Genomic DNA, 27,821 nt, shown 5'->3' on the forward strand with positions numbered 1-27,821 from the left:
ATTTATAGGCCAGACCAGTTGAGAGACCACAATCACCTTTGGTACTTGCATATCAAGTGGGGACTGCTGAAATGGTGCTGAATTATTGTGAATTACATGTGATTGACCTGAGTCTGGTAAAGCTTAGTAAGTCTGAATTTGCTAGGGGTTTCTGGGAGCTGGCTTCCTTTAGCATCAGACAGGTGGTATGGAAAGTTACGGAGTGGGAGTGCCGAACTTGCATTTGGACACTGACACAACTGTGTACTTTGGATGTTTATTCACGGACTTAGAGCACTGTTATGGTCAATGATCAGACCATACAGAAAACAAATATATGGTGATCTTGGTTGGTACTAACAAACCTACGGCAACTGACCTCTTAAGACAGCACAACAAAAAGAGCTCAGGTAAATGATTGATGAAAAGTTCAATGTCAGTGGGCCTTCAGTCTCTCCCTATAATCCCTTCCAAATACACGAAGCTGAAAAACCCAAAGTTATGAAATGCCAACAGGACAATTTGAAGGACATGTGACTCTTTAGAGAGAAGGATATAAAGTACAGGGGAGAATCATATGTACCACTCCAACTAATATCTGAGGAGACTTGTGATGCTGTAGGAAGGCCTATATAGTCAATATCCTGCAGCAAGAAATTTTAAGAGACGTTTGGCCACAGGGTTTCAGGATGGTCTGCCCCAGGAGACATTGACAGTCCAAGTGCTTGAGTAGAAAAAGAAAAGTCTCCATGTATGACTGGAGCTATACCTGCTTCATTTTCAATCAGGATAATGTATACAGCCAACGGAGTTACTATATGGAACTGAGATTTAGGAAGAAGCATTGTACAATACAGTCTTTTTGCTGCTTGTCTGTGATTATTTCAAATAAATAGGGTTTTCTTTAGTGCAAAACTAAGTCTGGGTTTTCACTTGGCTCTAATACTGAAAATTCTGCCCAATAAAAAAAGCCCAGCTCTCTCTGCTCAAATAAATGTGCTGTATTTTTCATGCCTACACAGGGAAATTTACTGAGAGCGCTATACTGGAATAATTTAAATTGGTATAAATTCCCACGGGGGCACTTATTCTGGAATAAAAATGTTCATGTTGGAACTTTTACTGATATAAATATAGTGATATAATGCAAGTAAATTTCCCCATTTAGAAGAGTTCCAAGTCATCCTACTGCACTTCCTGCTCAGAAGGAACAGTAAAACAACAGCCGTTTTCCAAAGAGACAATAGCACCATTCAAATTACAGAGACATGGATGCAGTGGTAAGTATTTCAAGCAGCAGTTTTTCCAAATGCATTTTCACAGATCCACATTAGCTACCAAACATCTGTAAAGTACTAGAACTAATCACTGCAGTTTTAAGATCTTTCCCCTGCAGAAGATGTAAGCCATTGCTCTGTATAGCCCTATGCGGTTGCTGGCAGAGAAGAAACTGCAGCTATACAATAATTAGAACAGTCAGTTGCATACTAAGGTCAGGATTACAGACTCTGAATAATGATAAAAAGGATCAAGTATATACAGAAACAGGCTTAATGTCTAAGGTGACCATCCATCACATATTGGGCGGGACGGTTATATATGTGGGACGCCAACTTATTTTTTTAAAAGGGACTAATTATCCCATATTTGGGTCCTCCCCCCTCCAACATTTTCCACCAGCAGCTATGCAGGTGTCGCTGCTAGCAGGAGTCACTTCCCTGATCCTCAGGGAAGCGGGGGAGCATGGGCCGCTGCCACATCCCTCCCAAATCCCTGGGGCTCGTAGGGAGTGCCGCAGCCTGCAGCTTCCCCAGGGCTCCTGGGGAGGGCCAGTGGCTACCACCTCCTTCTCAACTCCCCAGAGCTTGATGGAGCTGGGAGGAGCTGTCCCTCCCCCCTTATCTCCCTGTCCCCTATTTGGGACAGGGAGATATGGTCACCCTGTTAATGTCAGACTCACAAGGAATATTTAAGATGAAAATAATGCATTGATCAATTGTCACTTCCTCTGACTTAGAAACTAGAATTTATACGGAAAATCTAAATTGGCCCCCCTATTGGGGGACAAACAAATTAAAAAGGGAGAAAACCCTCTTTTCATACACGTGTCTGGAGATCCAATAAGGGTATTCCAGGGTAGTACATTATATAGAGAAAAGGGCTAAACAGGCTTTGGTAGTTATCACCAGAAAGCAGGATCCTCTTCAGTTTGGGCAAAATCCAAACAGTACAAATGTTTCTTGTCTCTCCAGCATACAATGTAGGGCAAACTAAAGCACAAACTGAGGAGTTTTACAGATAACTTTACAATGGAATTGTTGCAAAAGATCAACAAGTAAAGTCCATGAAGCCAGCAATAGGAAAGGTATAACCACAAAAAGAGGGTACAAGACAGGAGGAAAAGCGATTGTCTTTTCTGAGTGCTCTATTTTAAGACGTCACTTTTTCTGAACAGCTTATTTTTTTCAGTAATCATCTCAGTGACTTAAAAATAACTTTCTTTAAAGTTGGAATGACTGGTTTGCTACAAGATGGGAAACTCAGCAGATAAAAACAAGATTTAAGTCCAGCATGTATGGAGTTACAAAATTCTTCAATCCAGTCGACAACAAAAAATGTATCCTCTCTATGTCCATGGCTCTTCCCCTCACTGACCAAAAACTGGCAATTTCCTCGCCCTCCCCTTTTATCACTGGCACTGAATGCAGCTCTATCAGTCCTTGGGCAGCTGCTTCACGTAGTCGGAATGTGTTTCATTGTTCTGCTGCTGGAGACTCTTCTCCAGTTTCTTGCTTCTCTGTATGGGACTCTGGAGGAATCAGGTATTGTACCTCTTCAGTGCTGATTGCCACTTTATCAGGCTGCAGCCACCGCTTTAAATGTTCCAGGGTGCTGAGGGAAAGCAGATGTGAAAAGTTAAATATAAGGTAGCAGTAAAAGCCAGTAGTGAATTACAAAATGCATTAGTGTTAACCCGCCAGGAGCCTTTCTTCTGTTTTATGGGCTCTCCTGTGGTTACAGGCAGAACAGGGACTGATCTTTCTGCCAGTGAAGAAACAGGAATCCACTGTGCCCAAGAAGCTGAACACTGGGGTCCTGCCATCCCCCCCATGACCTATCTAATAGTAAAGGCCACAAGTCAGGACACTGTCTCTAAAGGACTGCAGTTCAAATTACAGGAAATAGCCTCTTTCATGAGACTGAACTAGGACAGTTATGCTGTGGACGAAAACATGCAGCTCAACCAGAACAATTTCCATTTCCTTTACTGACACACCTAATGAAAATGCTAATACTTAGCGCTTATATCAAATTTTATCTTCAAGGGACAGGGCTTACAAGAGCACTCTAGGCTACGCATAGAAACAGGAGCCAGGAACTCAAGAGTTCTAATCTGAATTCTGACACCAACTCCTGCCCTGGACCTGACTTTGCAATGAGCTCCTCACAGGTATATACTTGCTAGAGCACTGTGGATTTCAGTGGGGCTCTACACGGATGCAGGAGAAGGCCCGCATGAAGCATCTTGCTGTAGGCTGAGACCTAAACTTTTACCTTTTCCAACTAAGATATTTTCAGCCATACTTTCAAAAGGCGTAAGCACCCACCACGCCAGAGAAAGCAACTGGTGCCATAGCACCTAAGAAATGCAGACCCAGTGGGTGGGTCGACACTAGGAACTAACTTTGACATTAGGCACTACTTTGAAGTAGCCAGCAGAGAATCCACACGCATTTTGCCTTACTTTGGAGTTAATTTCTAAGTAGGGAGCCCAACTTTAAAGTCCTTACTCCATTCCCAGGAATGGACTAGTGCCCTTCTTTGAAGTAGGGTGTGTGTAGAAGCTCAACTTTGAAGTTCCTTACTTCAAAGTTGTACTTCGAAGTAAGCAACTTTGAAGTTATTTTTGTAGTGTAGACACAGCCAGTGTGTCTCAAGTTGGACATCCCAAAACCAAGACACCTATTATTAATCAACTTTTGAAAATTCAGGCCTTAATCTCTTTGTCACAGTTATCCTATGTATAAGGTGGAGATATGGCTACTTTCCTGTCTCATTGAAATACTGTGACAACCTCAGACAAATGCTCAGAAGATGCAAAATAAGTATCAATATTACTGTAAGGCTGTAATTTCCACACACACCTCACTAGAACTCTACAAAGGTCTTATTTCACTCTTTAAAAAGAAAGCTCTGCTCTATTTGCTAATAGTAACCCCTGAATCAGTTTCACTGGCCCTTTCTTCACCATGCTTGTTACCTCTCTTCAGATTCATGTCCCTCCACATAAAATTCAGATTCAAACTTCTCCTGCAGGAACCTATCCCAGCATTCTTTCTTAGCTTGGGCCAGAGTATGGAGCATATCCTTGGAGGTCACATCCTGAGACAAACCTTTGATTCTCATCAGTCTTCTCTCTGGGGGAAGGAAAAAATATTTTACTGAAGGAAAAGAAAAACAGGTGGTTATGGAAAGAGAGCTTAAATCCAAAGAGTTAGATTAATTTTACATGAGTAAAGGGTATTAAACATTAACCATTTGATATCTGGATAAGTGCATGATGCTTAAAACAATGTTTCGTTTTTAAAAATCTATTATAGTGGAATTCTTCATTATTTGGCTCACGTATTAACTTGTGCTCCCTGTAGTTTTGACAGAGAATGGTGCCATAGAAAGGAGTCAAACTGGGCTAGCTTTTGTGGTGGCACAACAGGCCAGTATTTTTGGAGGTTGTCAGCTTGTGTTCCAGACTCTAACATGTCAGAATACAAGAAGATAAATCTCTAGCCTTTATGGTTGCAAGGATTTTGAAACCTTGCAATGATGTCTGCCCAGCTCCCAGTGATACCAACAGTTGAGGCGGGCCTTGGGCAAGATAACTAGTAACTGGGGTAACTAGTGGTGTTCCCCAGGGGTCAGTCCTGGGACCGATCCTGTTCAACTTGTTCATCAATGATCTAGAAAATGAGGTAAGCAGTGAGGTGGCAAAGTTTGCAGATGACACCAAGTTGTTCAGGACAGTCAAAACCAAAACAGATTGTGAAGAACTACAAAAAGATCTCAGCAAACTGAGTGATTGGGCAGCAAAATGGCAAATGAAATTTAATGTGGGTAAGTGTAAGGTAATGCATGTTGGAAAAAATAACCCAAATTACACATACTACATGATGGGGTCAAATTTAGCTACGACAGATCAGGAAAGGGATCTTGGAGTTATAGTGGATAGTTCTCTGAAGACATCCACGCAGTGTGCAGCGGCAGTTAGTAAGGCAAATAGGATGTTAGGAATTATTAAAAAAGGGATCGATAATAAGACGAAAGATATCATACTTCCCCTATATAAAACTATGGTACGCCCACATCTCGAGTACTGCGTGCAGATGTGGTCTCCTCACCTCAAAAAAGATATATTGGCATTAGAAAAGGTTCAGAAAAGGGCGACTAAGATGATTAGGGGCTTGGAACGGGTCCCATATGGGGAGAGGCTAGAGAGACTGGGACTTTTCAGTTTGGAAAAGAGGCGATTGAGGGGCGATATGATAGAGGTATATAAAATCATGAATGGTGTGGAGAAAGTGAATATAGAAAAATTATTTACCTTTTCCCATAATACAAGAACTAGGGGACACCAAATGAAATTGATGGGTAGTAGGTTCAAAACTAATAAAAGGAAATTTTTCTTCACACAGCGCACAGTCAACCTGTGGAACTCCTTGCCCAAGGAGGCTGTGAAGGCCAGGACTCTATTAGGGTTTAAAAAAGAGCTTGATAAATTTTTGCAGGTTAGGTCCATAAATGGCTATTAGCCAGGGATAAAGTATGGTGCCCTAGCCTTCAGAACAAGGGCAGGAGATGGATGGCAGGAGATAAATCACTTGATCATTGTCTTCTGTTCTCCTTCTCTGGGGCACCTGGCATTGGCCACCGTCGGCAGATGGGATGCTGGGCTGGATGGACCTTTGGTCTGAGCCAGTATGGCCGTTCTTATGTTCTTAAGATGGGAGGGAGCTCCACCTCCCGGTCCCTGGAAGGGGTGGGGACAAGGGCAGAAGAGGCAGGGCCTAGGGAGATCAGCCCTGAAGCTCCTCCATGCTCCCTCAGAGCTGCACACAGAGCCACAGCACAATGATTCACAGTACTTTAAAGGGGCCTGGAGCTCTGGCCACCGCCAATGCTACTTTGGCAGTGGCAGCACCTCTGAGCCCCTTTGAAATGCTGGGCTCAGAGGCAACTGCGCCCATTGTTGTTCCCACCCCACCCCAACTACCGTTGGTAGGCCCACCAGCTCCACACACAGGCTTCAACAATACCCATGAGGCACAAACTTCTCCTATTAGTTGCAACAGGGTGCTGACTCTGAAGTCTATTCATAACAATGTAAACGTCAACATTAATTATTTAACAACTAATCAAAGCACAAGAGAAGAACGGAGGTCAGGATGCAGCGTGTGCAAGAAAGAAGGATGGTCACATTATGAAGATCTGCGCAATTACTGCGAGTGACTCTTTATTGGTCTCTGCAGTGCGCAGGTAGGAAAGTATTTGCTGGCATTTGTTTTGAGTCCCCCATTATTCCACCTAGACCAATAGTCACAGATCAGTAGTAAACTTCGCATCTGTCCCGAGACACACAGCACATTGGACAGAATGATCAGAAGTGTCTCAAAAGATGTCATAAGGCAACAAGTCAGATACTGTTAATGCAGGCATGGGAGTCATTATGAATTGAGAACATATTCCTCATTCATAGCTCAATGCAGTGGAAGCCATTTTCTTTAAAGGAAGAACAGTGGTTAACTCTGAATTATTATTGAAAGGTGTGGAATCTTTAATTCACCTATTAAAATACCCAGATATGTGTGGAAAGGACCTCAGTTTTAACAGCCCTGCTGAAGCCCAATCAATCTAATATTGTACAGCCTCTGATTACCAGAATGTCTGTGTACTATCAACACTGGCTACAAGTCAAACCCTCATGTGGTACTTGAGTTTATAGCAGTGGTGGGCAAACTGCAGCCCAAGGGCTCCATGGGGCACTTTAAGGTTCTCTGTGTCACCCACGAGTCATTTTGTTTACTGTTACCCATGCACAGGGTTGCCAGATTCTGCTGGTTTTCTTCGGCACAGTTTTTTTCCTACTAATATTAAAAAAGTGACATGCATGTGAGGTGAGGTACACGCTGATTACCCACAACATTATAAGAGCCATGCACTCCCTCTGCATCCAATCAAAACACTGATTTAGTTCAATCCGCACATCCCATAAATTTAAGTATGCAAGTGCAGTTAGTAAAAGTACCCTATCCTAGGAGACAAGCCTGGTAGCAACAATCTTGTGGCCCACTCAGCAGTCTAGGTTGCCCCTCACTGGTCTACAGCCTTTTAATTCAGAGGGATAAGTATCTTTCTCTGTATGAGAGAGGTAGCCGTGTTAGTCTGTGTCTTCAAAAACAACAAGAAGTCACCTGACGAAGCCCAAAAAAGCTTTTGTCTTTGCCCACAAAAGCTTCTGCTCCAAAATATCTGTTAGTCTATAAGGTGCCATAGGACTTCTTGTTATCTTTCTCTAAGCCACAATGACATTAACGGAGATACAGAAGCCATCACCTTTCTCACGACTTTCTTTCAGAAATTTGTATTTTACCATACACTTACCTAGCGATGCTAAATATATTTCTGAATCTTGCAGAGGGGCCCAGGGCTTCGGATTTGCTTGGAATGAACCATTGGGTTCTTCATCCTGCCTTTCTCCACAGATGTAAAAATCTGTGAAGGAATCTGCAAAAGCATCACAAGAGTCTTCTTTCTGGTCTGGATATGGCAGACATGAACAGATTTCAGCCCAGAGGTCCTGGCTTGACTTAGTAACTATGGAGTCAACACTCTCAATCATTTTCATTATGAAGACGTCCTGAAAAAAAACACATAATTTGTAAGCATCAACTGTAAAATAATGTTTACATTCACATACGATTCTTTCCCCACAACTAAGTCTAAAGGGAAAACTTCCAGACTATTTAAAAGCTCATTTCAGAGAATGTCAAAGTCTAGTTTCTCACATTCCAGTGGATTACCTTGCTGAGCTGCAGGTGTGTGTGTGGAAGGTTGCTGGCCCATGGAATAGCTTGCATTTGTATGTTGGGATTATGTTTTACAGTATGAGTCATAACAGAAGGATTCAACAAAGTTTACACCTCAGTCAATTTAAAAAAAAAAATGTAGGTTTACCCTGTTTTTCGTAATGAGTCACCCTGATTGTGATGGGGCCATCCAGTGACTTGCAGGCCATTAAACTAAGACAGACATTTTCAGGCCAAACACTACTTCATAATGCAGCAATTGTGTGAACTAAGACTCAGGTTTGACAGTGCCTATTCACAGGTGAAAAAAGACAGGACTCCAAAAATCTTTTTGCTCAAGTTATGTAAATCCAAAAAAAAAGGTAAGTGGATGAGGTCTACGTCCCAGTTCATGCACATCCCCATTCAGAGAGAGGCTAGGGCTGCTAAGTAAGTGGGGGCTGCCCATCACCCCTGCCAGGCACATTCCTTGTCTCAGGGGGCACAAGCCAGACACGAAAATAAAGACACCAGCTCTCAGCAGCTCAAGTCCCCGGGATGGTGGCTGCACCATGGCCACACCACGGAGACCCTTCAGCCCTGAAAGAGATGGTACCGCTTCTGCATCCAAAGCACACCCCAGACCCTTCCCCAGCTGATGCCAGAGGGGCGCTGACAGCCCCCCACCCCTGCTCCGGCACAGAGGCTGCAGCGACGCCCCAGTACCCACAGAGTCCATAAGCCTACCTGGGTTCCTTACTGCCGGTCCCTCCTCCCCCAGGATAGGACGAATCGGGACGTACTGAGATTTAACCGACATGTAGCCTGACAAATCAGAAAAAGGACAGCGCTGCTTCGCCAGCCATTGGCTACAGCGAAGTGCCAATTATGTCGCCCGCCGAGAGGGGACAGGACAATAACACCGTGCTTGGAAGGACGCCATCTTGAAGCCGGGCGGAAATTATCCTCTCCTTATAGCAACGGAAGGGCGCGCCCAGAAGGCCCCTCATTGTCACATATTTAATGCGTGCGCCCGCGAAAGAGGGTCTGCCTACGGTATGAGGGCTCGAAAGGACGCTTAGTGCGCCTGCGCAGGTGAGTCTGCTTTCCCACCCGCTTCCGCCGGGTCCGGCGAAGGGTGTGGTGTTATCTGTTTTCCTCACTCCCCCCGAGGTCCCCGGGCCCCGCTCCTATGGGCGGACCTGAGCTACGGCCTCGCCGAGCCCTTAGTCTCCCTCTCAGCGGCTCCCGCGCCGGAGCGGGCTTTGTTTTGTTCGCCTCTGACGTCAGCTCGCTGGCACTTCAGTCAGAGGCGTCACGGGCGGCCGCGGCGCACCAGCCCGTCCCGCCCATGTAAGGCCAGGGGAGAGGCCCTCGGGGGCCCGGCGCGCTCCCTGTGCCGGTTAGAGACCCGCGTGTTGTTTTCCTGCCCGGGTGACGCGCAGCCCCGCGCTGGGCGGCCCGTCCTAACCACTGGGGCCGACCTCTCCAGCCGCCTGACCGGCCAGGTGCCTGCACCCAGCGGAGAGCAGCGTTTCCAGCGCCTTTGGGAACTGACCTAGTGAGCTTTGGAGAGCGCCCGCTGGAGCGAACTCGTACTGCGAACCGCTCCGCAATGGGCGCGGTTCACAGCAGCCGAAATGTATCGGGGGAGCAGCTGTGTTAGTCTGTGTCTGCAAAATCGAGCAAGAAGTCCTGTGGCACCTTATAGGCTCACGGCTATTTTGGAGCATAAGCTTTCGTGGGCAAGCCCACGAAAGCTTATGCTCCAAAATAGCCGTGAGCCTATAAGGTGCCACAGGACTTCGTTTCTTTTAGCAGCTGAAATGTTCTTCATTGAACCAAACGTGTGGTTTGTTGAGGTTAGGAGCGAACGTTGACTGAATACAGCTTCGATGCTTTATTTCATAGAATCGAAATACAGGCCTGCTTTTCCTCTCTTCTGCGGTGCTGGTTAACATGATGCTGTGTAGTATTTGGGGGAGGGTTGTTTTTTTTTCTTTTGTCTCTTTTTTTGTATTGCCTGACTGTACTTTTGATTCCAAGTGAGGTCTGATATGCGGTAGAGGAATCAGTTTTCAACTCTGGTGCCCATAATTGTGCAGTTTTACTATCATAACTTGAAGATGATCATGCCCTGTTTCTTATGGGTATAAACTAATTATGTAATTAAGCAGCCTTTACTGAGGTGGAAAATGCTGTAGCTAATAATCAGCAACTTTCTTGTCGGTGAATTGTGTGTTGGGTAATGTCTTGGATCCCTGATGTTGCTTTGTTAGTTATCATGTGTTTTCCAGGTGCACCATTTGAAACTAACCAGCTTTTGATTAGTATTCAAGTGTGCTTGTTAAATTCTGTAAAGAAGCATGAAAAGGTTTTTAATCACTTGAATGTGGAATAGTTTGACACACCTGCAATCTTTCCTTACAGCTTTCTCTTTGGAGGAGAGTTATCAATCTGTTAATTCTCAAATCTGCAATGTAATCTCTAGTTATGGAAGCCCAAAATAAGTGAGATAATGAAATGGCTTGTAATCTGCACATTAATTGCTTGCTGGGGGAAGAGATGGTATTTCTCCTCCGCCCCAATCTACAACATTGCACAATTGACTGGGTGCAATAAGGCAGTCTTTCTGAAACTCCTCCAGATGGTGGAATGCCAAACAACAATATTTTTTTATGTGGAACACCTATGAAAATGTTCTTAAAATTGTCAGTTCAAAAAATCCTAAACAGCAACATGTAGAGCAGAAACAAAATGAAGTAATCTAACCAGGTATCATAGCAGTGAAGATGTACCATTGTATCTGGTTTCAATAACAGAAAATATATACCATCCATGTTTGATATCAGTGTGAGATGCTCATGGCACACCCACGAGTTGTTCACAGATACCAGTGTGTGTGGAATAGAGTTTAAGAAACAGTGTCTTCAGGGACCTTGCATTGAAGAAACCAGTTTTGGTGATTGCCGATAGCCACATGCAGTCAGTGGTCTGATCTTATTCTGATTCAGCAGTGGGATTCCTATTGACTTCTTCAAATATAATGTGCAAGGAGTGAATCCTTAACTCTGCTGCACTTGTCACAGTGGGACTTCCTTCAGCCTTCTCCCATCAGATTTTTTTTAAACATCTTATAAAACTAGTGGGGCAGAGGAGAGGAAATCCTAGTTAATGCTCATTAAATATGGAGATATACATATTGCAAGTAAAGTTTTAAACCTGAAAACAATACACTTCACGCTTGTAATGTTAAGCAACATCCCATTTATCCCATCTCTGCACTGTTCTGTACTACAGATAACTGTATTTTAATGCTTCAATAATAATGAAAATAATCACAATATTCAGCTCTCGTTGCTTTGTGTAGTTTTCTCACAATTGGAAAAATTATCATGATTTTTGGTTGAAAGCCCTTTGTCCAATTTTTGTAGAACCAGTTAAATTTGTATGACCAAAGCAATAATTAAAGATTATTAATCTGCAGAAATCCTGTTCAGGTATCAATATTCTTTCAATATAATAAGTTCGAGGCAGTAGACTTAGCCAGATATAATAGGCCAAAAAAGTAACTATTTCCTTTTACTTGCCAGTGATAAATCCTGTAAAACCTAGAGCTAGGTTTAGATTTTCTTTAAAAACTCATAACTTGTGTGAGCCTGCTCTTGCTGGGGAGGTGGGAACAGCCTTTGAAGGCTTTGTTCTGTGAGGAAGCTTGACCCCTAAAGATGTCCTTGGATGAAGTGGTATAGATGGACAAAATATCCTCTACCTAAGTCTATGAGCTGGGAGTTCTGGGTCATCCATCTGTCAATCGTGGTAGAATCTTGAGAGAGTAATGTTCTCTCTTGAGAACATGTGAAGGGAATTCCTCAGTTTCTCTCTTTCAGGTGAAGCTCTCCGTGAAGGCGTATTGCCCACCCAAAGACCAGCTTAAATATCCCAAAGAATGGGTAGTGGACCTGGAAATTTTTTTAGTAACTCAAGACTATTCCAGCTTTCAGTTTTAACAGGATCCTGTCCAGTGGCTTTTTTGGGGGGTGAGGGGTGCACATGAGGGGAGATAGGATCCCACTTGCTTTTTCTCAGAATTCTGGGTAAGACTAAAGTAGAATGTCATGTTTTAGTTGTCTCTCCTCTTCCTCCACCCCAATTAGAATCCTAGGGCTGAAAGGGACCTCAAGAGGTCATCTAGTCCCGTCCCCTCCACTCATGGCAGACCCAATCACCATCTAGACTGGGGTGAGCAAACTTTGTACATCAGGCCCCACATGTCATCCCTCCAATTAGTAGCCCCCCCCCCCCCCCCCAATGTAGTTCAAACAGGTGGAATTTTTGGTCATGTTCATATGAAAAAAAACCCTTTTGGTATTTGTAAGAAAACAAGTATGTAGAATGCAAAAACATTAATTGGTGTATTTAATGTGAATACAGACATAAAAATAATACATTGCAACATTTTTAATGAGATGAATGAGCCTGAGACCCAGCAGCTGATAGTGCTGCACTCCCTCCCTTATTAAATTTCTCTCACACACACACACACACCCCAGGGGCCCACCCCTGCTCTAGAGCATCACTGACAGGTGTTTATGCAACCTGTTCCGAAAATTTTTCAGTGGTGGAGATTCCAGAACCTCCCTAGGCAACTTATTCCAGTTTAACGTCTTCCAGGGTTTCCATTACCCCATCACCAATAGCATTAGATTCACTTAGACTATCAGTCAGCTTTTAGTTTCTGTTGTGGCATGTGAAAGAGAGAAATCAAATTCTGTGGAAGTATTTCAGTGAAAATACACGTTTGAGTTCCAGTACCCTGGCCAAACTCCAGTTTATCCATCTTGTATCTTTTCTGCTAGGTTCTCTGCAGCTTTGGTTGAATTAGTTCTTTTTCTTGTCCTAGTGTGGTGTGAGGCTTTTTATGACTTAGTGTAAAATCTGGCCTGCTCTCCATCCTGAGGTGACATGACTGTTCAAATGAGGAATTTATGCTGCTCTGCTGCAAAAGCAACCACTCCTGATCTACCTACACTTGTATTCCAGCTATGTTATGCAAGTTCTATGACCATCTACTCTTGAATTATGCTGCACAGAATCTCCAGCAAATTCCCAATTGCAGATTTTTTTTCACCCAGAAATATGTGGGTGGTGGTTTTTTGGTACTACCCAAGCCCCTTCCTTGATAAGCTCATTAGTGAATCTACCTGGTTTTGCTCATATCCTTAGATCAATAATGTGGTTTTTTTTAACGATAGGAAAATGTACATGCTTAATTTTTCAGAACTTGTGTGCCCCTGCCCCCACTCAGCCCCCTACTCTGAGCCCCTCCTCATCCCTAACTAGTCTTTCCTGTAAGATGAGTGGCTGGATAGCTGTACAGGAGAGGTTTGGCTGCCACCCAGCTGATTAGCAGAATGGCCACAGCCACCCACAGTGTTTCATATCCACTCATGCTTGATGCACATTATAAAACTTATTCCACCAAGAGATGGAAAAAACTAGAGGGAACACTGCCCCAACCCCAACCAACTGCCTTGACTCCTGCTCCTCTAACCAGACACCCCTGCCCTGAGCTGCTCCTCACACCCATCCTGTTGCTGTTCCCCTTCCTGTCTCTGAGGGGGTGTGAGAGCAAAGTGCACAGCTTGCCTGTCCCCTGCTCTCCCTAGCCAGAGTGAAGAATTCAACAAACTATGCACTTTTCCCTCACTTGATGGATGAGGAAAGGGAACAGCAAGAAATAAATCTGCGTGTGGGGGAGGGTCACACCTTCCTCTGTTCCCCCCCCCCCCCCCAGCACAACCAAACCCTTAACTTGCACAAACTCTCAAGATATGATAGATTAGAAGTCTGTCTTCATAGAAATAGAAAAGGATATGCATATATCCTGTTACCCTAACTGAAGATTCATAAACACTTAAATCCAAGCATACAGTACTGGGTTAGATAATAAAATTTGTTTTAACTGCAGGAAGATTTTTAAATAGTAAAACATAAAAGTCAGAATTGGATGCTGCTAAAAAGTAAAATGTAACCAAGTGAATTCAAAGCAAAGGTCTCTCACTACATGTTTTGTCAGTATTACTGGCTCTACTTCATTCACCAGGATCTTTCCTCCCAGTCCAGAGGTAATCCATTTGACAACATTTGAAGAAAAATGTCATGAATAGAGATCAAGGAAGAGATCATTTGGATTATTTTATATAGTTTTTTCTTCTCCTCTTTGAGACCCATATGCTGTAGCTCTAGAGACACAGATTGCATGGATGGGAACCTCCAGTTGTTTGCCAAGGTGTAAAATTCTCTCACTCTTTCTCCTGCCAAAGAATGACCATTTAACAGTTGACGATCCAGTTGATTTCATTGACACCTGGCTGAGGAGTTAGTTTGCCTTTTGTCTCTGAGGAACTGGTTTCTTGCTGCTTTTCTATACATGGAACACGTATCAGTGTTGTACAGTAGAATTTTAACTTGTTCCTTATTTTTATCAGGACAATGGTGAGTGAATTATGAATTTTTATACCTCACAAGGCATACTTTGCCTTGGTCACTAGTGATTGGGGAAGCTTTGAGTTCTGCTGGGTGTTACACATGCTGGTGTTTCAAACTCTTTTCTCTCCCCTCTCGCCCCATACTTTGCCTTGTTGAGGTAGCACACTTTGAGAGATCCTGACTCTCAGCTGGAGAGGATGAACTTTGCTTTGAATCCACTTATGTATTTTACCTTGGATATGAATCAAATTAGGACAAAAATAGCATAGAGATACAAACTGTCACAGTGACATTACTGTATATTGTTACACAGAGTGATAGGAGACTTAAGGAGTAATTCCACTCTGAAAGGTTACTGAGATAGCATTGTGGATTTCTTGACTACTTCTGCATCAAATGTCCTTAGCTTACAGGTAAGAGTCTCTTTCAACCCCTAGTCCTGCAAACCCAGTCTAGACTGACCATCAGTCTGGGTTTTTTCCATCTTGCTCATCACTAACAAAAATAGCTCTCCAGGATAAGTTCAGTAATATTGTTGCACTACATCGAAGCATTGCTGCATCACTGGCATGATATCAGAATCTGTAAACAGTACAGCTGCACTGCTATCCCTGGCTGGAAGCTAAAAAACAATCTGGTGTATAATAGAACTGCAGCTCATTCTCCTGTGGCTATGATGCCTTTTGGAGAAACTAAAAGGATTACAACTAATAAATTATGTGCTGCTAACTCTAATGGTAAAACACCTGACCAAGTATATGCAAGAATGTGACTACACACTTCAAAAGAGAGCTGAACTTAATGACTCCCCAGTAATTGGGACACTGTTAACTACACCCTTAAATGACTGAGTCCTCCCCACTTCGTTGACTTCTGAGGGGCAATTTTTTGTTCCTGCAAAATATGTAGAAATGCAGAAGCTGTATATTGTCTTATCTGTATTTTTGGACCCTGTATGCCCGCCAGGAAAAGAGGCTGAACGTCTTCCACTTGTGCTGCCTCAGGCACATCCTTGGAATATCATGGAAGGACAGAGTGACCAACACTGCCGTCCTTGAGCAAGCTGGAATCCCAACCATGCACACCCTCCTCAGGCAGCATCGGCTCCTCTGGCTTGGCCATGTCCACAGGATGAATGATGGAAGGATTCCAAAAGACATCCTGTATGGTGAGCTAGCCTCTGGCAAAAGACCTCCCGGATGCCCCCAGTTGCACTACAAAGATGTCTGCAAGAGAGACCTCAGAGAGGTAGACATCGAGCTGGACAACTGGGAAGAACTAGCAGATGACCGCAGCAGATGGAGGCAGGGGTTACACAAGGGCCTTCAGAAGGGCGAGATGAGGATCAGACAGCTAGAGGAGAAGCAAGCGCACAGAAAGCACACTAAGGACTTGCCAGACACCCACCACATCTGCAAGAGATGCAGCAAGGACTGTCGCTCTCGTGTGGGTCTTCATAGGCACAGTAGACGCTGTAAATGAAGTTCTCAATTGAAACCTATAAAGGGTGCGATCCATAGTCTATGGGGACTGAAGGATGCCTACTACTACTAGACATTCAGATTGAGACTAACCAACATTACAAACACAATTGAAAGGAACTTTATGGTTTACAATGAGGTCTCTGGATTCACATGTTGTCGAAATAAGTGACAGAGATAGCTGTGCTAGTCTAGATACTATCAAAACAAAAAAGCAGTCCAGTAGCACTTTCAAGACTAACAAAATAATTTTTTGTGTAGTAATCATGGGATAGACCCACTTCTTCAGACCATAGCCATACCAGAATGAGTCTGGTATGGCTATAGTCTGAAGAAGTGGGTCTATCCCATGATTACTAAACAAAAAATTATTTTGTTAGTCTTAAGTGCTACTGGACTGCTTTTTTGTTGTTGGAATAAGCGAGTCTTCAAAACACTTCCATGTTGGTCATAACATGAAGTGCAGAAAATTGGTAGCTCAGTACAGAATCTTTTATATCTAGACTCCTAGGTAGAATCCAGTCCAGATTAATGATTACAAAAAAGCTGTTATGTATGTTTGAGCACTTAATTCTGTATTTCCTGGGAATAAGTGTTCATGTTATAGCACGATCTGTGATGGTTTGTAAGTATAAGAGCAGTTTAAGGAATTTTTTGCATTGTAGCCCTCCATGGTTTGCTTGTTCATAGGTCTCGATTATTCAGGGTTGGTAATCCAGAACTTCTAACAAATGTAGAAGTTGTTAGAATTTTTAGTGGCTATAGGATGTGTATAAAGGGTCATAATCTTGGCCATTAGTGATTGGGGAAGCTTTTAAATTCTGCTGGGTGTTATCCATGCTGGTTTTAAATGCTTTTCTCCCCCTCCCCCACTCCTTCTTTCATGACAGGCACACAAGGCCTGTGCATTTCTGAGATATGAGCCGTTTGCTGCAGTGTGCTATTTTTACTGTGCTCATGGGACTCTTGTTCACAAGAACGATGGCCTGGACTTCAAGTGGGAAAACACATGCTGAGCTACTTAACAATCTTTACAGTGAGTACCACTAGCAGCCCCCCTTCAGGGCTTACGTTTAAAGTTGATGAGCAAACTTACCAGCATCTTAACAGTCACAGGTTTTGACTTTTCACAATAGACTAGGATTGTATGCCGTCATTTTTTAAAATGTCATGCAATAATTTTGGCAATTTTGTCTTCACTCATTTCTGAATCTGGATGTCGCAGCCTGGAGCAGTTCTGTTTCTAGTTCCAAACAGTCTCTTACTGATCCTAGCATCATGTTCTAGCTAATGCCAAAGTCGCTTGTATGTGTTTCCAATTTGACTAATTGCACAGCACCAGCTGTATGATTATATGGACAGCAACAGATACCGAACCTGATGTTGCTGACTTTTGCAATTGGCGCTCTGTGGTTATCTCTAATGTTTTGTCTTAGGACTAAAATAATTATTGGTATCCCTGCTCCATTTTGGATAAGAATTTGAGTTGTTCCTGTAACAACTTTTGAATACTCTCTGTTTCTAGAGCCATACAGCTATTCTCCCAGTAAGAGTTACTGCAGGGAAGCTAGAAAAGATGGAACAATGAACTTCTCTGCAGTCATTCTCCTTAACTTCATAATTTCACATTGTCCAAGGTGTACATTAAATATGACCTGAAAAAGACATGTATGGGTCTAAGTTACCTCTAAGTTGCACAGATGTGCCTGGCTCTCAGGTTCTGCACAAGCGTGCAGCCCAAAGGGCAGGGAACAAGTTAGGGCATATAGGGCTGCAGCTTGGGAGAGGCACCTCATTCCCACCAGTGCCGCCATCACCCTTCCGCCCCCCCAAATCTCTGTGCTAGATCTGTGCATGGCCTGCTCCCCCATCTAGGGTCATTATCCATGCACCCACCCACCCTCCCTCTCAGCCCAATCCTCTGTTCCCGTCCTGAACCACCTCTATACTCCCAACCCCTCTGCACCACCCCTACCACACATTGCTTCCATGTTGGTGCACGTAATAGTCATTCTACATGAGACTGTGTAAAATTTAGTGGTACTATCTGTATGGAGGTTGTGTGTGTTTAAATCGCCATCCATTTAGTTCTTTTTTTTTTCTTTTTGCTGAGATTGCCAAGTGTGGTGCTTAGTAATTCAGGCTCTTACATGCTAGGAACTGGCCTGAAATTACCCATTTATTTGATGGAGGGCATCAAACTGCTGTTTGAAGGATAGATCTGAACCACAAACCTGGAGGCAAATAAATAGTGGATATTTTGGGAAGGACAGGAAGTAGGGCTATGCTTCCTTCCATACCTGAATGGTACAGTACTAAATAGCTGAAGTCTTCCTCTCAATTTCTTTTTGTAGAAAATGGAGTGATTAAATCTCAACGAGTCTTGGATGTGCTAATGGCCACAGACAGAGCCCATTATACCAAATATTTCCCGTACATGGATTCTCCTCAGTCAATAGGTAAGAAATGTGTAGCAGATTATCAGTGCTTCTGTGGCATCTGTAATGGCTACACTAACCTCAGTAATTGAATGGAGGAGGGGAAGACACAGGTAGGTGTGCAGGTCTTGGTTTACTATGCTAACAAATCTTGCTGTGGATTAGTGTCAGAAATGGGAAAGAATCCATGTGTTCTTGTTGCTGGCTCACCAAGAAGAGTATCAGAATGGGTTTCTCATGGGCTTCTTTGAGAGAAACAAACCATTTGAACATACAAATGGCCATCCTGGGTCAGACCAAAGGTCCATCTAGGCAGGTATCCTGTCCCCTGATAACTGGCAAAGCCAGATCCCGCGCCCCCCCCCCCCCCCCCCCCCCCCCCCAAGAGGGAGTGAACGGAACAGGTAATCATCAACTGATACTTATTTGGTCATCCATTTCCAGCCTCTACTGGTCTTCACAACATCCTCTGGCAAGGAGTTCCAGAAAAGCTTTCTTGTGTGAAGAACTTTGGTTTTTTAAACTTGCTGCCTATTAATGTCACTTGGTGAACCCCTGGTTCTTAAGGGAACAAGTAAATACCTTTCCCTTATTCACTTTTTCCATATGTCATGATTTTATCGACCTGTGTCATATCGCCTTTTAGGCTCCTCTTTTTTCTGTTGAAATGTCATTTTAATCTCTTCCAAACCCCTATCATTTTTGTTGCCCTGGTCTGAACCTTTTCCAGTGCCAAGATATCGTTTTGAGAAGAGGTGACTAAATCTGTATGCAGCATTCAAAATGTGGGTGTACCAGGGATTTATATATATATAGGCAATTAAAAGATTTTTTTTTTTTTGTCTTAATCTCTAGCCTTTTTCAAGGCTGGGAATGCTCTTGTGATCATGGGGCCAGTGTAGTTGAAGAACAAATATTGTGACATGTAGAAAGAACAAATGGTATGAAAAGTAGCCTGAATCATTAGTAGGCCATTATTTGTAGACATACTTTGTGTCAAACATTTAGGGCAGCATAGGGTATACTAATGCTGCGTGTCCAACTGGCATTGGTATAAATAGCAGTGTAGAGAGTGAGGCATGACGTAGGCAAGTTGTGTCTAATATACAGGCCAGCCAAAGAGTTTGTGGGCCTAAGGTAACTGTCTCGCCGTAAGGCTGTGCCTGCAATAGTACCCTCTTCCCTATCTGGCATTCTATCATCCAGAGCTCTCAAATAACCAGCATTTTAACCATAAGTAAATTTTAGTTATCTTTACAATGAGTACAAGATAGTGAAAATACAATTATAGTGTAAGTTACAGTGTATAATACTGTTGGTAAATAAAGTACTATGCATACATTTTTGTTTGTTTAATATCTAGTGTGGTGTGGTGTGTGGGTTTTTGGTTTTTGTTTTTTTTTTTTTTTTTTTTTTTTAAAGTGTTTTGCATTGCTAGGTGTATCTCTCTACTAGCCAGAATATTTGAATATCCAGTCCCAGGGCTGCTAGATATGAACAAGTAAACTGTAATATGCTAATATGAACGCTTTGAGATATATCTTTCCAGCTTTCTACATACCCAAGTACAGAAGAATCCCAACTTAGACAATTTTGACTTGCGTGATTCTTGGAATAACGTGAGTTGAAATGAGCCAGTGCTGCTGCAATGGTCAGTTTCCTGGCTCCCATGAGTGGCAGGGAGCTGGGAACCAGATGGCAGCCAGGCCCTTGCGCTCCTGGCTCCAAGCAGCTGCACCTGGTTCCCAGCTCCCCTCCACTTCTGGGAGCCAGGAAACTGACCAGCGCTGCTGAGCCTGGCTCCAGCCTCCTGTTGCTCAGCAGAGTCGGGAGCCAGGTGCACCAGCACCTGTCACTTTCCTGGCTCCTGCGAGTGGAAGGGGAGCTGGAGTGCAAGGGCCTGGCTGCCACCAGGTTCCCAGCTCCCCACCACTCACGGGTGCCAGCAGTGCCAGTTGGCTTCCTGATCCCAGAAAGGAACTGGGAGTCTGGCAGCAGGGTGAGTGCTGCAAGCAGGCATGGAGCCACTACCATCTTTGGTGCAGCTGCCGAACCAAACCCTCACCTATTTAGAGCCCTGGCTCAGGGGACCCGAAGGCAGTAGGGCCCATCCCAACTTACACAAAATTGGACTTATGGATGGTTGCGCAGGAACCCAACCTATGTGTGAGTTGGTGGTCTACTGTAGTGCTGTTGCTGGAGCATTTCCTTACAGCAATGAAAGACTCTAGCAGCTCCCATGTCAAAACCTTAATTCACTGCTTCACCTACTGGAGCCTTTCACAGCTGCATGTAGTCACACACAGTAGAGGCTTCAGTGAAACCAAACTGCAGAAATGGTAGCATGTACCATGTGCTTACTACACATGTAAGGTTAGAAAAGACAACAGGTAGTTCAAAAAGCCATTGGTGTGAACTGCAAAATGCAGCGCGCCCACACATGCAGTTGACTTCAGTAGGGATTGTGCTGTGGATACTCAGTACCTCTGAGAATAGTCATTTGAGCCAGAAAAGAAGAGAATCTTAACCTCTCTAGATTCAAAAAATCAAAGAGATAAATGCAAACAGTGCAAACTCAATGGATGAAATAATACAGTATTTCACTATGCCCTAAGGAAAATATTAGGCACTCTCAGAAACTGAATTGTATTAAGTAGAGCAAAAGCTTCCTTGAAATAGGCTTTTCTTCCCAAGTGCAAAGTCAGAAAATGGAATTTAAAGGAAAAAGGACAGGTATAAGAGAAGAGGGAAAAATCCTGACTCTGCAATATCCGTGGCATTTATAAACTTAAATCAAGGCATGCTTTGAATGGAGGAAAGAAATCAACTTTCAGGTTAGGCTGTAGAACTGTATTTGAGGGATGAAGCCATTTTTTGTAACATTCTCACTTGTGAATCCTGCAATAGTTTACCTGAAAATATTAGGAGTGCTGCATATGATTGCTGCTAAACAATTACACCCACACTCTTTTGTTTTGCTTTAACCTGTTCTTGTGACTTCCCCCCCCCCCCCCCAAGACAGAGTAACAATATTGCACATTGATATTTCAACCAAACTAGACAATTTGTGGTATTAAGTGTACTTAGCTGTTTTTATGACTGTTAGTCGCCTCCTTTTTTTGTTTTTTGCGTAAGCTATTTGGTGTGGAACAAACTCTTTTAACAGGTCGGTTCTCTGCTCAGAACTCCATCTGCACTGTCACTTTCTGTGTTAAAATTGTAGCCCTTTGGGGTGTGAAAAACAACCCCCCCGCCCCCCAAAGGGGGGGGAGCCAAAAGTTAAGTGCTCAAAAGCACCAGTATAAACAGTGCTTTTTCTCTTGGCAGTAAAGCTGCCACCCCTCATCCAGGATGGCTTTTTATCACCAGGAGAGCTCTCCCCTGACAGTAGCGCAGAACTGTGCTGCCCATGTCAGTGCTGCCATAGCTCTACTATAACATGGGCTGTACAGACACACTCTCCTTGATTGGAATGGATTGGAAAAATGGGTTCTAACCAATAAAAGGTCTGTCTTGGTTGTGAATGAGTCTGAAAAGTTTGTGTAAACGGGAGCATTTGGGTGGTGACTGGAATAGTCAGATGCTGAACTAGTGCTCTTTACTGTCACTAACACTACCTAGAGGAAGCAGTTTAGGTTAATTCATTGCCTCAGGCAGGTGGGAGGACAGAAAAGGCTTGCAATATTGAAAGAAAAATAAAATGTTTTTAGAGGAGGCAAGAGTAGTTAATCAGACACAGTCATAGTTTCATAACACTTGTATTTTTTTTAATGGGCAATGGTTTCTTTTCAGGATATAAAGCTACAATCAGTGCACCCCACATGGTAAGACAATTTTTCCATTCTATTCATACTTGGAGGTTTGCTTAAATTTAAAAGATGTAATAGCAAATGGACACAGGTCTTACATGTATTGGGCACTGCGTTGTAGCCGATCTCATTTGCTGCTAATGTTCTGTATAACCATGTATGAAAGGCTTATAAAGAGTCTTAAAGAATGACAGTCAACTTTGGGGGGGGGGGTGGAGTTTATTTTAAATTTTAATTGTCTTGAGACTAACTGAAGCTTCTTTTGTCAAGAGATCCTCTTTTACATAAGCTAGGTATTTCTTGCTACACAGCCCACTAAGGAAACCCATATTCCTAACAACTGTAAAGGTGCTGTGATCAGAACAATTTGTGAACTCAACATTGGGACATCTTGTAAAATTAGTCCTGGGAAGGAAAGTTCTGTTTTAAACATAGCACAATTCTGACAGGAAAAAGCTGGGGGAGGGACATGAGAAAATTAATTTGTGTGAAAATGTTCAACTTATCATCCTGTTTATCCCCACAGCATGCTCATGCTCTAGAGTTACTGAAGAATCAGCTAGAGGAAGGAGCAAAAGCCCTGGATGTTGGATCAGGAAGTGGTTACCTCACAGCTTGCTTTGCCAGAATGGTGAGCATACTACAAGGTTATTTGCTTCATTGCTTGAAGTTTAAATATGAAGAAAAGGAATCTGCTGCTTAACAATGTAAGCCCATTGCGGTTTTTCTCCCCAGATCAACTTGAGACTAGAGATAAATGTGATTGTTCCAGTCAGTTTTAGTATAAACAGATAATGTATGTGCCAACAGGCATACAATCTACTATGAATGAAGTGCCACATACTGAAAGTAACTTTCTGACTTTCACTTGCTTTGCTGAACTTGTCATTTTTCTGTAAAGTATGGTTAAAGAAGTTAGATTCTTAGAGCACTACTAGAACAATGCCCTCAGCATTCTCCTACCAGGGAACTAGTTACAGTTTCAAGAAGAAATCCTGACAAAGGCTTCCGTCTCCTCTTCCCAAATGATTTTTGCAGAATTACTCCCTCTTCCCTAATGAATGGGGATTAGGAATCCCTGTAGGTGGGGCTAGTCTTCTTTTGGGTACCTATAAATAGGATTAGTTGTCATTAAAACTAACTTGCTACAGAATTTGCACCTCCTGTTTAGATATTCCCCCTATGAGAGAAATCCCTGGAAGCTCTCTGTAACCCTTCCTCTGCAACTGAAAAACACCCTGTAAAATGCACAGTATCTGTACACATAACAAAGCATTTGTCTTTTCAGGTGGGCCCCACAGGGAAGGCAGTAGGTATAGAACACATTGAAGAGTTGGTCCGTGAATCCATTAGAAATGTCAAAGAGGATGATCCAACTTTGCTCACTTCTGGCCGTCTGAAACTTCTTGGTGAGCTCTGTAGGCCATGGCCTTGTTGTCTTCATTACCATACATGAATGTACAGTAGCCTGGCAGTGCCTAGCACTTACTGTTTTTTGTAGACCTGCCTCTCAGTGGTTGGCATGGTTTTTTTTTTTTTTTTTTTTTTCCCCCCCTCCCCCCTTTAGTAATATTCAGGTGCTTGTCACGATACTATTAAACTGTTATTCTGGTGAATAACCGTGTGATGGATTGGATCAGAGAAGTCTCTTGGGGGGCTGCCACCCGGTGTGCTGATCATACCACTGAGCCTGTCATCTGGGGTGCCCCACCATCTTGTCCTGCTGGGCCAGAACCTCTGATTCTTCCCAGCAAAGGCAAAGAGTTGGGGTAGCAGTCATTTGGTAGAGTAACACAGATGTTGATAAACTGCTCTGGGAGGGCTCAGCTCCAGGGGTGTGACCGTGTCTAGGAGCTTGACCTTCAAAAGGGATCAAACCCCTAAATAAATCTTATTCTGTATACAAGTTTTACACAGAGCTCATAAATTTCCCTCTTCTCTATGAAGGTGCACACCTTTATATTAAGTATAAAAATAGGACTTTGATCTGTCTGTCTTTTCACTTGTAACCACAAGTTTCTAATCTAAAATAGCATGTCAGCTAAGCCAAATGCACCAACGGCTTGTCTACACTACCGCCTTCCTTCGAAGGAAGGATGGCAATTAGGGTGTTGGAAGTTCACTAATGAAGTGCTGCCATCCATAGGCAACACTTCATTAAGCACATCTCCTCCTTCCCACCCACCCCACCCCCCCCCCCCCCCCCCCCGACCAGGGCAACTTTGAAGCTTTAAACTTCAAAGTACTGGCGGGTGAGCTGTGGCTAGAGCATTTACAGATTGTTGCCTTTAGCACTGTGCCATTAAGTCGCTCAAGTACCACTACGAGAATATACACGTTAAGGGGATTAGTTACTTGAACTGTTTTTGCATAAAGCATACTTGCGTTATGCATGTTCATAGTCAAAATACTCATAAAAATATGGGGTCATATAGTCACAAACTCAATATCCCCATGTAAGTGCAAATTAGCTAACAGCATTAACTAAAGCCATATATAATGTAGGTGGGTACCATTCCGTTGATTTTGTTTCTGAACAGTTCTGTCAATACAACTTTCTCGTTGGTGTGCAACACTTGTATTTCAGTGCTAAGCCACTGCAGGGCCCACCATGGCTTGAAAGTAGAAAGGGGGGCACTCCAGCACAGCCAGAGCAGCCCTCATCTGCAGTGGGCCAGCCCACCTGTGCTGCAGGCAGGGGTGCTCCAGCCCAGCTGGAGGGACCTCCTCAGATGCACACTACCATCCCCATTTTAATCAGTTAATTAACTGGGGATATACTATGAAATGACTGGGTCTGGATTTTGCCCACATCTCCATTGGAAACCACCAAACTCTACTTCTGTTGTGACCCATCAGATTAAATCCAAGTCTGTGGAGTTCTGTGTACTCTTCATTAACCTACTTTATCATGTTTAGCCCTTCCATGGTGCCTCCTTTCTCAGATGGTATTGTCTGTTTCCAAAGTCTATCTTTAAAAATTAACTTTATATAGTAGCAGCCTGTCTCAGTAGACTTCTCTTTAGAAACCCAAATGCCAAGACAGTTGACATACAAAAGCCTTCCCAAGGAACCTTTCATGTGAAAGATAAGCTAGAGGGTTCTCTTTGTTGCACGTTCTCTGCAGTTGGGGATGGCAGACTGGGATATGCTGAAGAAGCACCTTATGATGCCATCCATGTTGGAGCAGCAGCAGACACTGTACCAAAGGAGGTAAGTATGAACGCACATGTTTGTCTGCATTTGTTTCCTCTCACCTCTGGGTATAACAGAACTGGAAGAGCTTCCTTTCTGGTCTGTCTGAAGCTGGCAACCCTGTTTTTGTGGACTTGAGACCATCTAATCAGCTTTGGTTTTTTTGTCTAACTTTCCTTGTTTTAAATTATTTCTGGTCCTTGCTGATATTTACTCTTGTTTTGCCAGTTGCTGAAACAGTTGAAGCCAGGTGGCCGGTTGATCTTGCCAGTTGGGCCTGAAGGTGCAAACCAGGTTCTGATGCAGTATGACAAAACCAGTGATGGGCAAATTGTGGAAACACGACTGATGGGTGTGATTTATGTTCCCCTGACAGATAAGGAGAAGCAGTGGTCTCGGTAAAAATGCTTCCCTGGTTCTAATGTCTCTTTGTTACATTTGCCCTTATCCCTGGAAGATGTTGACAGCTCACCCTTCCAGAGTCCACTGAGCAAAAGATCCACTCAGAATGCAGATACAGTGAGCAAGATGTAGGGGGGGGGGGCGGGTCTGTGTCTCTCTCTGTCTCCTGGCATTTTAGAGATGAAAGATTAACTGAGCATGTTAGCTCCCAGCACAGTCTCACCTTTGTTTTCATAAATATATTGTAGTACACATGCATTTCTTTTCCAAGGATAAGACTATGAATTATACACCGCAGTAACACACCTGCCTCTTTTTCTACCCATAGGGATGAGGTCTGACTGAAGATCATTTAAGAAAACAGTCTTGGAAAGCTCAGGAACTGTTCCTGAAGCAGCTATAGCTGTGTATGGCTTTGCTTTATACATCAGTTTGTTTTAATTTGGATGCACCGCAAAGGCCTTTTTATGCTGTTAAAGAAGTTGGTATGGAAGAGCAGATAATATTCCTGCCCAATCAACACCCAGTTCCTAAGTGGTGGAGACACTTTCTGATATCATCTTGGACTCTGAGTAAATCCTAGATAAGCACAGTTGTTCTTTGGTCAGCTCCATATACAATACCTATGTAAATACAAAAGGGACAGAGCATAATACTGTTACAGATGTGAGAATTCATGTGAATTGTACTTGATTAAATAGTAGTGCATTATATTCAGACTTGCTCATTTTAATGCTTGCGAAGAGTTACTGTATTAATTTGGTCTGTTTAATCTTCCAGAAGATCAAATACTCTTTAGCTCCCTGGAAAGGGGATGAGAGTCACCCACATTTATCATCACAATTCCAGTGTTTGAAGCCAGGAGTTAGGGTTAACAGCCATGTGGATGCTTGCTCAGAATTGAGATACAGGCTCTTTCCTAAAATTAGGCACTTTTCAACACAGCAAAAAATGTCTTTAATATGAAACAGAGAATTCCATGTTTCACATTATACTGACTAGCCTCGGTGTGACATGCCTTCTGAAGCTGGATTGTGCATGTTCTAGGAGCAGGAATTTTCTCCTCAAATGGGGCCCTGAAAGGTAGTGAGCAAGTTAATAAAGCTGAACTAAGGCAGCGCCTACTAGCATAGGCAGTAATTTATAACTGGAGGTGCAACCACCTGACTTTAAGTGGTCAACGACTGTACTTTTCCAAGGAGGGGTCTGGCATGTGTGTTGGGTGTACAAGGGAGCTTGGGGTAGGGGACTAGGGTGCAGACGAGGGTGGGGAGTCTGAGAGAGACTTTAGGTAAAGAAGTGGGGAGCTGGGGTAGGGGTGCAGGAGAGGATTTCAGGTTGGGGCAGGGGAGAAGGGGAAGCAGGCAGGGGCTAGCTGATGCTTACCTCAGCAGCACCCTCAGGCAGGCTTCCCTGCCTGGCAGCAGCCTGGCAGGTCTCAGGGTGTCTGGCTGTTACCTATGGCTTGTGCAGGGCCCTGGCCCACAAAATAATCTTTCAGCTCCCCCCTCGCTCTCCAGGGAGCCATACTGAACAGCTAGCTAAGTGGTGCTGTCCTATGCCACGGGGCAGGCTGTAGGCTGCTAGAAGGCTGGGAAGGTTGTATCCTACCTGCCCCAATACTAGTATCGTATGCTGTCCTCTATCCAAAGAATGCGTACAGCATTGGCAATCCTTTAAGCCAGCAGTTGCAGGGTAAAGTTTTACGCTGTTACTACCTGTGGTACAAATGCATGGGCATAGTTTTAGAAGGGCTGTAGGATTCCCCCAACAGAAGTCAGGGGCATGTCACTCTGTTTCCCCACATTTCTTTGAGCACACAACTTCTAGGCTTGCTCTGTTTACCTATAAGGCTCTGGTGAGCTGTGCATTTCCTGGACCCTGTCCCCTGCAGGCAGGCCAGCTCTGGAGCAAGTTGAAGCAACTGTTCGTTTATTTTTTCTGTAGCTGCTTCCTGTGAGTGAT

The 27,821-nt window shown here is 43.5% G+C and overlaps 2 protein-coding genes across 8 annotated transcripts; one reads left to right on the forward strand and one right to left on the reverse strand.

Moving 5' to 3' along the window:
- Positions 1 to 260: 260 nt before the first annotated feature.
- CCDC32 (coiled-coil domain containing 32) lies at positions 261 to 8,892 on the reverse strand. 3 transcript variants are annotated; one of them, XM_074996991.1, is made up of 4 exons: positions 8,787 to 8,892; positions 7,636 to 7,891; positions 4,241 to 4,397; positions 261 to 2,871 (listed from the first exon to the last, which is right to left on the reverse strand). In XM_074996991.1, exons 2-4 carry the CDS (start codon positions 7,877 to 7,879, stop codon positions 2,733 to 2,735), a joined length of 540 nt encoding a protein of 179 aa, XP_074853092.1. In that variant the 5' UTR covers positions 7,880 to 7,891; positions 8,787 to 8,892; the 3' UTR covers positions 261 to 2,732. The 3 variants fall into 3 exon arrangements, with proteins under 3 accessions (XP_074853092.1, XP_074853093.1, XP_074853091.1); XM_074996992.1 differs by lacking the exon at positions 8,787 to 8,892 and adding an exon at positions 8,209 to 8,261; XM_074996990.1 differs by lacking the exon at positions 8,787 to 8,892 and adding an exon at positions 8,055 to 8,160.
- Positions 8,893 to 8,995: 103 nt separating this feature from the next.
- LOC142014436 (protein-L-isoaspartate(D-aspartate) O-methyltransferase-like) lies at positions 8,996 to 26,569 on the forward strand. Of its 5 annotated transcripts, none has more exons than XM_074996985.1 (9): positions 8,996 to 9,134; positions 16,903 to 17,048; positions 18,367 to 18,471; positions 22,243 to 22,274; positions 22,786 to 22,890; positions 23,548 to 23,668; positions 25,387 to 25,472; positions 25,683 to 25,852; positions 26,185 to 26,569. In XM_074996985.1, the coding sequence occupies exons 2-9, from the start codon at positions 16,931 to 16,933 to the stop codon at positions 26,195 to 26,197; spliced, it is 750 nt and encodes a 249-aa protein (XP_074853086.1). In that variant the 5' UTR covers positions 8,996 to 9,134; positions 16,903 to 16,930; the 3' UTR covers positions 26,198 to 26,569. The 5 variants fall into 5 exon arrangements, with proteins under 5 accessions (XP_074853086.1, XP_074853085.1, XP_074853090.1 ...); XM_074996984.1 differs by lacking the exon at positions 8,996 to 9,134 and adding an exon at positions 9,230 to 9,600; XM_074996989.1 differs by lacking the exon at positions 8,996 to 9,134 and adding an exon at positions 13,920 to 15,699.
- Positions 26,570 to 27,821: the final 1,252 nt, after the last annotated feature.

Source organism: Carettochelys insculpta, chromosome 6 (assembly GCF_033958435.1).
Source record: "Carettochelys insculpta isolate YL-2023 chromosome 6, ASM3395843v1, whole genome shotgun sequence".
Classification (NCBI taxonomy): Eukaryota; Metazoa; Chordata; order Testudines; family Carettochelyidae; genus Carettochelys; species Carettochelys insculpta.